At 36.1% G+C, this 14,164-nt stretch overlaps 1 protein-coding gene across 1 annotated transcript in view; it reads left to right on the top strand.

The window, feature by feature from the left end:
* The window catches only part of LOC123533795 (E3 ubiquitin-protein ligase Bre1-like), a 37,861-nt gene extending 26,876 nt beyond the window's left edge, over nucleotides 1–10,985 (top strand). The window contains exons 16-20 of the mRNA XM_045315672.2: nucleotides 1,586–1,714; nucleotides 2,626–2,798; nucleotides 7,086–7,263; nucleotides 8,030–8,131; nucleotides 9,359–10,985. Coding sequence (XP_045171607.2) covers nucleotides 1,586–1,714; nucleotides 2,626–2,798; nucleotides 7,086–7,263; nucleotides 8,030–8,131; nucleotides 9,359–9,535 — 759 coding nt within the window. The 3' untranslated portion in view covers nucleotides 9,536–10,985. The remainder of the gene's footprint in view (nucleotides 1–1,585; nucleotides 1,715–2,625; nucleotides 2,799–7,085; nucleotides 7,264–8,029; nucleotides 8,132–9,358) is intronic.
* Nucleotides 10,986–14,164: the final 3,179 nt, after the last annotated feature.

Below are 14,164 nucleotides of genomic sequence, written 5' to 3'. Positions count from 1 at the left end.
GACTGTCTTGAACTATTTTGTACTTGTGTCAGACGTCTATATTGTAATCATATCTAATGCGTTTTTCAGAGGGTTTGAAAGGGGAAAGAAATAATATAAAACGTAAATACGATTTTAATTTTATTGACAAATAAAACATCTTAATAAATTAGTACGTACATACATACAACTTTTTAATATTTCAAAATATACGTGTTAACAATGACATTTTTATTCCTTCCTTAAACAAGTCTGAATGCAGCTGTAAAGTTTCTAGATGAGTAGTCATTTTGACTGTGCAAATGAAAATTTGCCAGTTAAATATGCATATTGTTACTCAACCCTTAATGGCAGATTTTTACTCCGTCAAACAGGAAAATGTTCCATCCAAATTAGTTGTTATATTGGAAAACAGCTTGCCCGCTTATAAGACTAATTATTGGGAATTAAATGCAAACTTCCTGACATTTAAATTGGATTAAATATTAAAATAACAAAAACACAAACTAAAATTGATTATGATTAATTACATCGCCGGACAACAATATGTTGATTTTCACACCTTACAAATAACAAGAATATTTTTGACAAGCTGTGATATTGACGAAACCAGGTGTAAAAACAGTACAAGTAAATTTACGGGACTGAAAAATCTCATCGAGCGAAACAAAATATCGAGCTAATCATATCGAGGTAATGATAAATATTACATTAAAATATATAGGGGAAATTTCGGGACCCCACTAAAAAACATCGTGCTAACCGTAGTATCGAGCTAACTGATATCAAGGTAACGATATTCAACTAATTTGAAATCATCAAGGTGGAAATGACCAAAATGGAACAAGTTGACTGAAGGACAAGTTGACTGTAAATCCCCGGAATAGAATATGAGGTCTTAACTAATATAGCTTGTGTAATTGCTTTAGTGTAACTCACACCCCAAACAATGAGGCTGCATGGCTGAATGATTGTCAGGTGGATGGGTCTACCTAGGGGCCTGTCCGAGCATGAAAAAGAATGCCCTATAGGGACACATTGAGCTTTCCTGTATCAAAAGCTGGAAAGTCACAGTATGACCTATGACAGTTTTGGTGTGAAATTATAGCCAACGAGCCCTGAACAATTAAATTGATGTTCAAGATACTCAGTTGATTCTCTCCCTTTCTTTTGATTGTCAGTCTGTTGACTATGCAGAGTACCTGCTTGTTTTGCCAAAGAGCAACAAGTAACAATGTGGTGCAAGATTTGGACTTCACACAATATATTTTAAGTACCCGATTAATGTGTTATTATATAAATTATACTATTTATTAGGTAATTTGACCAATTTATTGTTATGACACATTTGGCAGAAACCAGGTGAATGAAGTATGCTATGTACATCAAATAAAAAGCATGGGTAGTACTATCTATATGATATTAGATACTTAAATATTCAAGATGATAAATCACATAGAGGCTTTGATAATTTGATCAATACTCCTAGAACTTACTGTATCACATTTTTACTGCTTATTTACAATTACATAGTAATGAAAGTACGAATTTTGAAATGTGTTACATTGATCTGGTGGTGTTTTAAATGTATACATTCTGCCTGTAGAGAGAAGATGTATTACTGAATGAAATGGATGCGACAGGGCAGGCATTTGAGGATATGCAGGAGCAGAATACGCGCCTGTTACAGCAACTCAGGGAAAAAGATGATGCCAACTTTAAACTTATGTCAGAGGTAACGTAAATACATTTTCTGAAGAAATTGACAGATTAGTGTAAAATTTGTAAAATAGGACCGAAAAAAGTTAGATTAAGCAGTTGGATGGCCTTTTCATTAATACAGATATGAACATTGAAATGTTGGTACGGCTCTATCTTAAACACAAGGTCAAGGTATTCTGAAAGTTTCGTGAGAAAAGGCGAATTATTAATCATGAATTTGTATGGATTGTGTAAAGAAAAAAATATCTTTTCAGGAGATTGTAGAACGAGGAAACATTTCAGGTAGATTGAAATTATTTAATTTTGTTGGCATAAAACTTCATTGCAGATTAGTTGGGATTGAAATTTGTGGATTTGTATGAGTGCAAAGAGAAATTCTAACGTCTTGTTGTTTTCCTATTAAACAAAGAAGGTTGAAAACTGTGTTATTATTCAACAATTCATTTTTCTGAGATCACAGTTATTACATCAAATAGCGTTAGACAGCATAGCGGGGAAAGAAATCAATAGAAATCAGGCATGATATTTGATGGATATTGCAAGGACTTGGTAACGTGTAAGAATCAAAATAATATATCTCAAAAAGTGATTTGCTCGTGAATAAAATCGTTATTTGTCGTTTAGATGCGTATTATTATATCACTTAGGCTGTGCCCTCTTGATATAATTTCTCCGCATCTGAACTGCCAACAATGATTTTATTCAATGACAAATCAGTGTTTTGGATATATTATTTCTGAAATAAAAAACTAATACAGGAGGGTTTTTTTTTGTTTGTTTGTTGGGATTAAATTCTGTGGATTTGACACAGTTAGTGCCCCATGAAATTAATGGATTCATTAAAGATGGCAATGGAACAATTTAAAGTTATCAGCTTTGAGAGATTCTTTGTTTTACATGTTTGAATTTTTTTTATACTTTCAGAGAATAAAAGCTAATCAGATACAAAAGTTATTGCGAGAAGAGAAGGAGGTTTTAGCGGAACAAGTGTCAACAATACATACTCAGGTTGAGGCCCAGATTCTGGTGGTCAGAAAATTGGAGGAAAAGGAAAGGGTTCTACAGAATAATATTATGACCATGGAAAAAGAACTTGCGTATGTTTTTTTTTTTTTAATACTAAGTTAAACAGAATGTTTTATGTATAGGAGGTACATTACAAGTGATACATTATTGTAAGTTCTCAATAACCCACCGGAATTCTTCATGTGAGGAAGCCATCCAGCTGGCTTACGGAAGGTCGGTGGTTCTACCCAGGTGCCCGCTCGTGATGAAATAATGCACGGAGGGGCACCTGGGGTCTTCCTCCACCATTAAAGCTGGAAAGTCGCCATATGTCCTATCATGTGTCGGTGCGACGTTAAATCCAACCAAGAACCCACCGCCCACTTGCAAACTTTCTAATCTAAGAAAAAGCACAAGATGAATCCAGACAAATGATGTGTAGAAGTTGTCACATATATGTTTAGAATAGGTTGTTAGCACTATTGTGATATTTTAGAAATTTAAAAAGTTCTTATAACAAGCCTTTGAGTTCTTTAGGATAATACCGTATAACTGGTTATTTCTGCGGGTAGGTAATTTTTGCAATATTTTGCGGGTCTCTTCCAGCCGCAAAAATTAAATTCGCAAATATTTTGTAGTTTCGTATATCGGATCGCTCATTTGTCGCCTCTTTTTACCTGTGTACTCTAAATTACTTAATCAATACAAATATCCCGCTAGTAGCCCCTCGCTTAACTTTTATCGATAAAGATTTGTAACACTAGGAGTAAAGTACAAAAGATTTATCAGTTTATCGTGTACAATCAATTTTGTTTTAGCCAGTTTGGTGTTTGCGATAGTTCAAGCAAGATTTGCAAATCAATGGTTCTGCTGAAATACCTTGTTTTGAAAGGTTTACTGTATTTTAAAGCATGAAATAAATTTTAACCTTTTAACTTGTACCTCACTATACAGAGCCATGTCCAAATTTTAAAAACAACTGTCCATGGATTAACGCAGAAATTAAATTAACCCCTCTACAAATTAGTTTAACCCTTTTTATGCCCAAAACGCAAAAATTTGCACCCGCAGAGATAACCAGTTATACGGTATGTGATATCAAAGGTACGACTAGTTTGAAGAGAAATCAAGGAAAACTGTTTATCAAAAAGTAGGCTTTCATGTGGTTTAGATATAATCAATTGCCCATCTTCAGAGTGGGTTTGAAACCTTGTTGAGTTGTAGAATTCTTAAATGTGAAGAAATCATTCTGCTGGCCTATACAAGGTTGTTGGTTCTGCTCAGGTTCCCGCTGATGCAAAATTGTTTGCAGTGGCATCTGGGGTCTTCCTCCAACAACAATATGTTTGAAAGTTAACATATGACTTAAAATTGTGCCGCTGTGACATAAATCCCAACAAAAGCAAAAACAATTTTCTCAGAATTCTCCTGTGATTTAGTGCACCAGGAAGAGGCCTTCCTCAGATGTGTAAAACCACAAATAAAAGTATAAATTGCTTGGTTATGTTCCACTGGGAATATGTATGAAGTTACTCAATTTATTCTCTCCTTGTGACAACTTGTTAATAATCATTATTTTTGAAATGGATGAAAATAATTGATATATTATTTGTCGAAGTCGTTTGTCTCTGTTTTCTTTGCAATTTAAAACCATACTATAGACTTCAAATGTGCAGAAATGTAATGTTTTACCATCTTCCTGTCTGTGTTTCTAGCTTTATATAAATTAATGACAAACTGCCAGGATCGTTACGTAGTAGCTATTGTATTGAATGAATTGTGTCCATAGCTGGGGGAGAAATATTGTTTTGCCTTTGCCATTCGTCTGTCCGCATTAAGCTTCTCACAGGTCAAACTGCTTCACAGGAGTGGTCAGTACCAAGCCTTCTTGTGCATATCGACGGCATGTTCCGCTTTGCTGCACAAAATGCCTGGCAGAGCTAAAGATGGAAAAATCATTTCCAGACTTCACAGGTCAAACTGATGCCCCACTTTCATCCTTAAAATACATAGGGGGGAGACATATGATTTTGTGACAAAAACACCATCTAGTTGTACATGAAACATGTTTTTGACCTGTTGTATTTTGCCCAAATCACATGATTTGCTTGAATCTTATGTTCGCTCTTGTTTTCAAGTTTCTTCCCCTATGAATTCAAACTTTTTTACCTTGGTCTAATATGAAGCATTAGATTTGAAAGTCATTTTCCTAAAAAAAAGCCTGTCAGATGTGTCTTTTGGCCAGAAAAAAAGCCTGTCAGATGTGTCTTTAACTCTGAATATGCAAGTTCACATTTCCATTTTGAAATTTTTACTCATTATATTGCACTTGTGAAAAATTATTGTTGAAATCAAATGCTCTGACCTATATTTACTATTGGTAATTTTTAATTCATTTGTCAAAGTCAACAAATGATCAAAATTTCAGAAAAATCTGTCTGTTTTGAAAAAGGTGTCAGATTTTTTTCTTTTTCCTTTTTTAGCTCACCAGAGCACAAAGTGCTCAAGGTGAGCTAATGTGACCGATCATTGTCCATCGTCCATCAACATTTGCCTTGTGAACACTCTAGAGGCCACATTTGTGACCCCAAACTTTATGAAACTTGGTCAGAATGTTAGTTTGATGATCTCTGGTTCAAGTTTGAAAATGGGTCATGTGGGGTCAAAAACTAGGTCAGTAGGTCAGATCAAAGGAAAAGCTTGTGAACAGTCTAGAGAGACCACATTTTGACCCAATCTTTATGAAACTTGGTCAGAATGTTAGTCTTGATGATCTCTAGGTCATGTTCAAAACCGGGTCATGTGGGGTCAAAAACTAGGTCAGTAGGTCAGATCAAAGGAAAAGCTTGTGAACACTATAGAGACCACATTTTAGACTAAATCTTTATGAAACTTAGTCAGAATCTAAGTCTTGATGATCTCTAGGTCAAGTTCTAAACTGGGTCATGTGGGATCAATAACTAGGTCAGTAGGTCAGATCAAAGGAAAAGCTTTTGAACAGTCTAGAGACCACATTTTTGACCCAATCTTTATGAAACTTGGTCAGAATGTAAGTCTTGATGATCTCTAGGGAAACTGGGTAATGTGGGGTCAAAAACTAGGTCAGTAGGTCTGATCAAAGGAAAAGCTTGTGAACACTCTAGAGACCACATTTTTGACCCAGTCTTTATGAATCTTGGTCAGAATGTTAGTCTTGATGATCTCTAGGTCAGGTTTGAAACTGGGTCATATGGGGTCAAAACTGGGTCAGTAAATCAGATCAAAGGAAAAGCTTGTGAACACTCTTAGAGACCACATTTGTGACCCAGTCTTTATAAAATTGGTCAGAATGTTAGTCTTGATGATCTCTAGGTCAAGTTCAAAACTGGGTCATGTGGGGTCAAAAACTAGGTCAGTAAATCAGATCAAAGGAAAAGCTTGTGAACGCTCTAGAGACCACATTTGTGCCCCAATCTTTAAGAAACTTGATCAGAATGTTAGTCTCAATGATCTCTAGGTCAAATTTGAATCTGGGTCATGTTGGGTCAAAAACTAGGTCAGTAGGTCAGATCAATGTAAAAGCTTGTGAACATTCTAGAGACCATATTTGTGACCCAAACTTTATAAAACTTTGTCATAATGTTAGTCTTGATGATCTCTAGGTCAAGTTTGATTAAAAACTAGGTCACCTTGTCAAATCAAAGAAAAAGCTTGTGAACACTCTAGAGGCCACAGTTGTGGCCCAATATTTATGAAACTTAGAAAGTTTGGCTTGATAATTTCTAGGTCAAGTTTGAATCTGGGTCATGTGGGGTCAAAAACTAGGTCACCTGGTCAAATCAAAGGAAAAGCTTGTGAACACTTAAGAGGCCACATTTGTGACTCAATCTTTATGAAACTTGGTCAGAATGTTTGTCTTAATCATTTCTAGATCAAGTTTGAATCTGGGTCATGTGGGGTCAAAAACTAGGTCACTAGGCCAGATCAAAGGAAAATCTTTTCAACACTCTAGAGACCACATTTAAGTTTGAAACTCATGAGAATTAGTCAGAATGTATGTTTTGATAATCTATAGGTCAGTTTCGAATCTGGGTCATGTGGGGTCAAAAACTAGGTCACCCGTTCAAATCAAAGGAAAAGCTTGTGAAGACTCTAGAGGCCACAGTTTTAACTAAATCTTTATGAAATTTAGTCAGAATGTTTGTCTTGATGATCTATAGGTCAAGTTCAACTCTTGGTCATGTGGGGTCAAAACTAGGTCAGTAGGCGAGATCAACTCTGGTGAGCGATATATAGGGCCATCATGGCCCTCTTGTTTTATAAATACTCAGCCTGCAGAAAAATGAAATATATGATATCAAATGAAAGATTATGCTTAGCTTGTTTTCTGTCATTTATAGGTTAACACAACAAGCTTTAGAACTTCATAAACGTAAAGCTGTAGAGAGTGCCCAAACAGCAGCAGATCTGAAACTCCATCTTGATAAATACCAGGCACAGTTACGAGAGGCGCAGGTCGCAGTTGCAGAGAAAACAGGAGCTATTGAACAAGAGGCGTATAAATATAAAAGAATGCAGGTAGGTGGATTTATCTTTTTATTATTTACCTCTATAACTTCTGTAAAATAATCGGCTTGTATTTCACAAGTAAATATGAACAGGTAGAAAAAAATTACATATAGTATCTTTTGTAATGTATGTTACCGGACTACTTTCATTAATATGCATGACTTGACATGGTTCTATAAATAGTGCACATAAAAACTTAATTAAGCTCCATTTTAACATCAGTAAACATTTAAGATTTCGTTCAATAACAAAACACCAAACAAAAAGGCGGAGGCATATAATAAAAGGGTTATTATAACAGTAACTAGATCTGAGATTTTGTATTCGGCTCTCATTGATTTTGCAGGGAGAATCACACTCGGCACTTGCACGCATGGTGAGATCCGATCTAGCAAAAATCCACTCAAGGTGTTAAACCAAACAAAAATAAAATAAAAAGATTCATATTAACCTCATGTCCCAATCCTGTTTTCCAGGGTATTTGCTCTAGCCTCTATGGCATTATTATTAACACTAGTATTCACAGACAGGATGACTAGAAATATTAAAATAAACATGAATATTAAATATCATTATGTTCATTAATACAACGACACTGCTTGTCACAAATTCTTAATACAGATAAAGCTGTTATACGTGAAATAAAAATATAGTGAAAAGTAGATGCTCTGCAGTATATCCGTTACTTACAGTTGATATTGCAATTAAGTTCATTTATATATACTTAGTTTAATGCTTTCTTAATTTATTTCAACATACTTTTGTATGTTTCTAGGAGGAAATAGCTAAGTTACAACGTAAAGTGGAGAGAAGTAAGAAGATTGAGATGGCAGGTGGTGCTGATGAAGTTCTTCTCGCAGAAATACAGGAATATAAGGTAAAGTATAGAGCTTATGTTTATTTTGATTAGGTTTAACATGGTTTTATGTCCCCTTCCCTGAACTGTTGTGGGGACGGGGCACTTAAATTTGCCTTTGCCCGTCTGTTACTGCAAAGTTTGTCGCAGTGTAATACTAGAGCTACATGTATGGGCCTTTATGCAAAAATATGTGTAAAGGACTTGGAAGTTTGTGTCACTTGTATCTCAGAAAAAGAATTTGACCTTAAGCTATGAAATAGTACAGGAGTGTATTTCAGCATTTGAAGTTGCACACTTAGGACTTCATTTTGAATTTCAGTCAGTAAGACCAGAGTTATGTCGGGACTCCCTTGATTTGTGTTTTTATGCCCCCGAGCGTGGACGTATTAAAATCCCACTGTCCGTCCATGTAAATTCTTGTCCTTTTGAAATAACTTGGCATAAATGTTTACCATAATGAGACATGTCATGCGAAGACCCAGACCTATAGCTCCAAGGTCTAGGTCACACTTAGAAGTCATTGTTTAACAGGGTCTGTTTCATGTCCAGTCCATAACTCTGCCATTGATTAAAGGATTTTAAATTTCTTGGCATAAATGTTTCCCACAATGAGACGATGTGTCATGCATGAGATACAGACCCCTAGCTCTAAGGTCAAGGTCACACTTAAAGGTTAAAGGTTAACATTGTCTGTTTCTTGTCTGGTCCATAACTCTGCCATTGATGAAGAGATTTTTTAATTACTTTGCATAAATGTTCTATATATTGACATAACGTGTCAACCCTTAGCTCCAAGGTCAAGGTCACACTTAGAAATCAAAGATATTTCTTGTCTGGTCAATAACTCTGCCATTTATCAACGGATTTGAAGAAATAGCTTGACACATTCAAATGCTAACCATATTGTGGTGTGTTATGCTTATGACCAGTCTCTTGTGTCAAGGTCACGAAATGATGTTGTTGGGGTTTTTTTGCACAGACAACTGTAGCTTGGACAAGCTTCGGGGGCATTTGTCACCAATATTGACAGCTCTTGTTTCTGTAACATTTACAAAAGCATAAAATACGCAGTGGCTCAGTTATGAAATATTGAGACAATGTGACTTGAGCTCAATGGAAGATAAATGACCACTTGTTCAATATGCATATTACCCATTTATGAAACTGCGTGTTTAAGGTGAGAATACAAAAGTAGAAAATATGGTGTATGAAACTTAAATAATGATTTTTTGTTTTTTCTTTTAGGAGCAGTTAACGTGTCCATCGTGTAAAGTAAATAGAAAAGATGCCGTTCTTACAAAGTGTTTCCATGTGTTCTGTTTAGAATGTTTAAAAACAAGATATGAAACTAGACAAAGAAAATGTCCAAAATGTAACGCTGGTTTCGGTGCTAATGACTATCATAGACTTTATCTCACATAGTATTTAATGTTTCTCTTAGTGTGTAAATATCTCAATTTATCTCATTTTGTAAAAAATCCTTTACAACTTGTAAGTGTAAGTGGCTGTATTCTTAATTGGTATGAACTTGTCATGTGCTGTGCCTGTATTTAAATAGCTTTGCAGTAAAAAAAAAAGCATACAAGTAGAAAGAGCAAAGGTTTTCTTTTTTATCTGTCTTTGCTTGTTATGCATCAGTAGTTATAATGAAAGCTTGCAGAGTAAATTTTGTAGATTTGGTAATTTTCACACAAAGTTTATTTTTGGGATTTCATGATAGTTAGCAAGTAGTGTTAAGAATTTGTGGAAACATGAGTTGTTTAGTGCATGATACAGATTAATATTTGAGCCGTGCCATGAGAAAACCAACATAGTGGGTATGCGACCAGCATGGATCCAGACCAGTCTGCGCATCCGCGCAGTCTGGTCAGGCTCCATGCTGTTCGCTTTTAAAGCCTATTGGAATTGGAGAAACTATTAGCGAACAGCATGGATCCTGACCAGACTGCGCGGATGCGCAGGCTGGTCTGGATCCATGCTGGTCGCATACCCACTTTGTTGGTTTTCCCATGGCACGGCTCATTTATGAATACCGGTATTTTGAATTCAGGAGTGGAATTATTTGAAAATATTAGCAAAAATAAAAACTGTGTGAAAGTTACCAATCAACAGTAAGTATGAGAAATAGATCTGTGCAAAGTTTTCAGTATTAGATATGTTGTCTTAACAGTAAAGGAGCAAATAGAAAATTTTGCATCTTAGGGTATGAAAGTTAAACCTCTGATTCTGAATGTTTATGATCTGTAGTGCTGACTGAAACTTTGCATGTTTTTTTGTTTTTTTTTTGTAATGATTAATCATGATAAGAAGTATGTTCATGGAAAGTTTCAGCAGTAACTGAGTCACTTTTACAAGAAGAAACACTTTTATAAGGTCATAAAGTGAACTACATGAATCAGAATTTTTATGAATATTGGCTGTAATATGTGTATAAAAATGTTGTTTTAAATATTTGAAAAATTTGTCTTAACTCCAGGTGTATAAATGTTGTGAATATATTTGGTAAGATATGGATTTACCAATTCCTAGGTTGTTAGGAAACATGAAATGAGCCGTGCCATGGGAAAACCAACATAGTGGCTTTGCGACCAGCATGGATCCAGACCAGCCTGCGCATCCGCGCAGTCTGGTCATGATCCATGCTGTTCGCTAACAGTTTCTCCAATTCCAATAGGCTTTAAAAGCGAACAGCATGGAGCCTGACCAGACTGCGCAGATGCGCAGGCTGGTCTGGATCCATGCTGGTCGCAAACCCACTATGTTGGTTTTCTCATGGCACGGCTCAAATTATCTTAAATCCATATTTTAGTGAGCGTATGATGCAAGTGAAGTGATGTATTCACTTAATTACCAAATAAACTGTGAAGAGTCATTGTTGATTTTTTGTTTTGTGTTATGAAAAAAGGGTGTGTTTAGCTCACCTAAGCGCAAAGTGCTTGTGGTTTGCTTTTTGGATTATTGGAGATCTGTTATCCATCCATTGTCCACTGCGCCTAAAAAAACACCTCCCCTGAAACCACAATGCCAATTTCAACTAAACTTCACAGGAATGTTACTTGGATGGTCCTCTTTGAGATTCCTTCAAAATTTTCGTGGCCTCAATGCGAAACTAGTCTATCTGTATATAGAAATAGAAGCAGATGGACTAGTTTCGTGTTGAGGCCACGAAATGTAGTCATCCAAGCTGATTTGTTTTCACCATGGCAAATTATCCAAAGTTATAGTTAACTTACTGTCATTTTTGTGGTGCTTTAAATATAACTCCTAGTGATCAACAAGTGGCATTCCGTATTGGATCAGGCAATATGAGAAACTTCCATACTCAACTTAGTTATGTCTATACTGCGGCCAAAAAGTGAGATAGACCATCATTTAGCATAAATAAGAAAAATGTGGCAATACAAGAACAACTTCATAGTTGCCTGCCCAGTCAAATAAGTGTGCATGCTAGTACAAAAATGTGCTGGCAGCAATGACTGAAATAAGTTATATTTATTGTAATCATGTAAAAATGTATGACTTGATTTATAACACCAACATGAATAATTTGTTTTCATGCTTTCAACCATATTTTGAGAATAACTCCATAACTCTGCCATCCATGAAGGGATTTTGAAATAACTTGGCATAAATGTTCACCATAATGAGACGACTTGTCCTTCGCAAGTCCCAGATCCCTAGCACCAAGGTCAAGGTCACACTTAGAGGTCAAAAGTTAACAGTGTCTGTTTCATGTGTGGTCCATAACTCTGCCATCCGTGGAGGGATTTTGAAATAAATGTTTACCATAATGAGAGGATGTGTCATGCGCAAGACCCAGACCCCTAGCGCCAAGGTCAATGTCACACTTAGAGGTCAAAGGTTAACAGGGTCTGTTTCGTGTCTGGTCCATAACTCTGCCATCCATGAAGGGATTTTGAAATAACTTAGCGTAAATGTTCACCATAATGAGACGACACGTCCTGCCAAAGACTCAGACCCCTAACTCTAAGGTCAAGGTCACACTTAGAGGCCAAAGGTCAGATACAAGAATGACTTTGTCCGGACCATTTCTTCTATATGTGTGAAGGGATTTTATTGTAACTTGGCACAATTGTTCACCATCATGAGACAGAGTGTCGTGTGCAAGAACCAGGTTGATAATTTAGAATTACTTCCCTTTGTTACTATAATAGCTTAAATTGTACCTTTTTATTACTGACCATAGGGAAGAATCGAGACCACTTTCCTATAGTATAACATGCATGCTACATTCCATTTTTAGGTGTATTTTGACCTATTGCTACCTGGTAAGGATTTTTATGTGAACTTAGAATTTTTTTTTTTTTTTTTTTTTTTAAGATTATAAGATTCTTTTACTGGTTGTAGGTGCAGATGGGAATTTCCGGCCTCGAGGGTAAATTTTTAGGCGGTAACGTTACGGCCTAAACAGTTACCCGAGAGTTACCGCAAAACAGTTACCTGAGAGCCGGATATTCCCATCTGCACTTATAACCAATGACAGAATCTTTTTCTTGCATACTGATTTCAAGAAATAATAATAAAAATAAAATCAATCAAACGGCTCTCTTTTTAGAACTATTTCTTATAGCAGCTGGAATATTGAAAATCCCTGTCTGGTATGCAAGAATAAGTTCCCTTTGTTGTTACTATAAATCATATATATAACTTTTTTTTAATTGACCTTAGGGAAAAATCAAGACCACTTTTCAGTTTTCTGTGGTACAGCAAAACTATCATATCTGCCCTTCCCTAAGACCAATCCCTATGTGAAGTTTGATGATAATAGGAGCAGTAATGTAGAAAATATAATGAAATTAAGCAGTTGCAGTTTTTTTCATTTAGATAAAAAGCAGGTTGTAAAATCTCATGATATCATAGCAGTATTAAAATAATGTCACCTGATGCCATTAGCCACAAAGTTTCACAAGTAGGCGTTCCCTTGCTTGATTTATTTATGTAAACCATTCAGTAGGCGGAAGAAAGAAGAGACATGATTTATCTTTTAAAGTGATAGTCATTATTTCTTAATATTTTATGATAAACTGAATTAGTCGAGGTACTTAATAGTGGTATAAATTACTGGGGTTAATTGAGCCGTGCCATGAGAAAACCAACATAGTGGGTTTGCGACCAGCATGGATCCAGACCAGCCTGCGCATCCGCGCAGTCTGGTCAGGATCCATGCTGTTCGCTAACAGTTTCTCCAATTCCAATAGGCTTTAAAAGCGAACAGCATGGAGCCTGACCAGACTGCGCGGATGCGCAAGCTGGTCTGGATCCATGCTGGTCGCAAACCCACTATGTTGGTTTTCTCATGGCACGGCTCAATTTATTAATTTTGGGAAATATGTTGGGGTTCAGTATAAGTTGGGGGTTAGTAACAAGTTTATCAACCACATTTTTAGCATAACCCAACATGAAATATTGACTACACAGAAATGTAGGGGGCCACCTTGTGACAACTTAAGACTCTTGGAGGTAAAACAAATGTGTAGAATTAACCAGGTTTAGAATTTAAGAGAAGTGTGCATGAATGTACACAATGTATATCAAATGCGTACAGGGGTGTATTTTTGTGGTATTTTTAGTTTATACTCATTTGTTTTAGCTCGATTGTTATGGAAGCTTTAAGCTTATTGTGTAACGATTACTGAATGCATAAAGGGAAGTAATTGCATTAATATGAAAATTTGTAAACCTGTCAATTGTCATTGGAGTAAAATGACAGTATATATGTGCAACAAATCACTTTTGGTGATGAGCTAGCTTTTCACTGACGGGATTTGTGTGGCACTGAAACGTTACAAATGGTGGCAGCGGTGGGATGAAGTCAACTGCCGGACTGGACCACTATCAAGTCCGCTTCCTGGAAAAACCAGTACTAGTGTCATATGAGAAGTCATGGTCATGACCCCAGTGGGGCTCGAACCCACGACCCCTGGATAGAGCGGCCGACACCTTATCCACTAGACCACCGCGCCCCTAATGTGGTATTTTTTTCATAATAAATTGATTAAAACAGATTTTATTTCTAATAATAGTATAGTT

This window comes from Mercenaria mercenaria, chromosome 12 (genome assembly GCF_021730395.1).
Source record: "Mercenaria mercenaria strain notata chromosome 12, MADL_Memer_1, whole genome shotgun sequence".
NCBI classification, from domain to species: Eukaryota; Metazoa; Mollusca; class Bivalvia; order Venerida; family Veneridae; genus Mercenaria; species Mercenaria mercenaria.
Note: the sequence above shows the minus strand (reverse complement) of the source record. Positions and strands in the feature narration are given on the sequence as shown.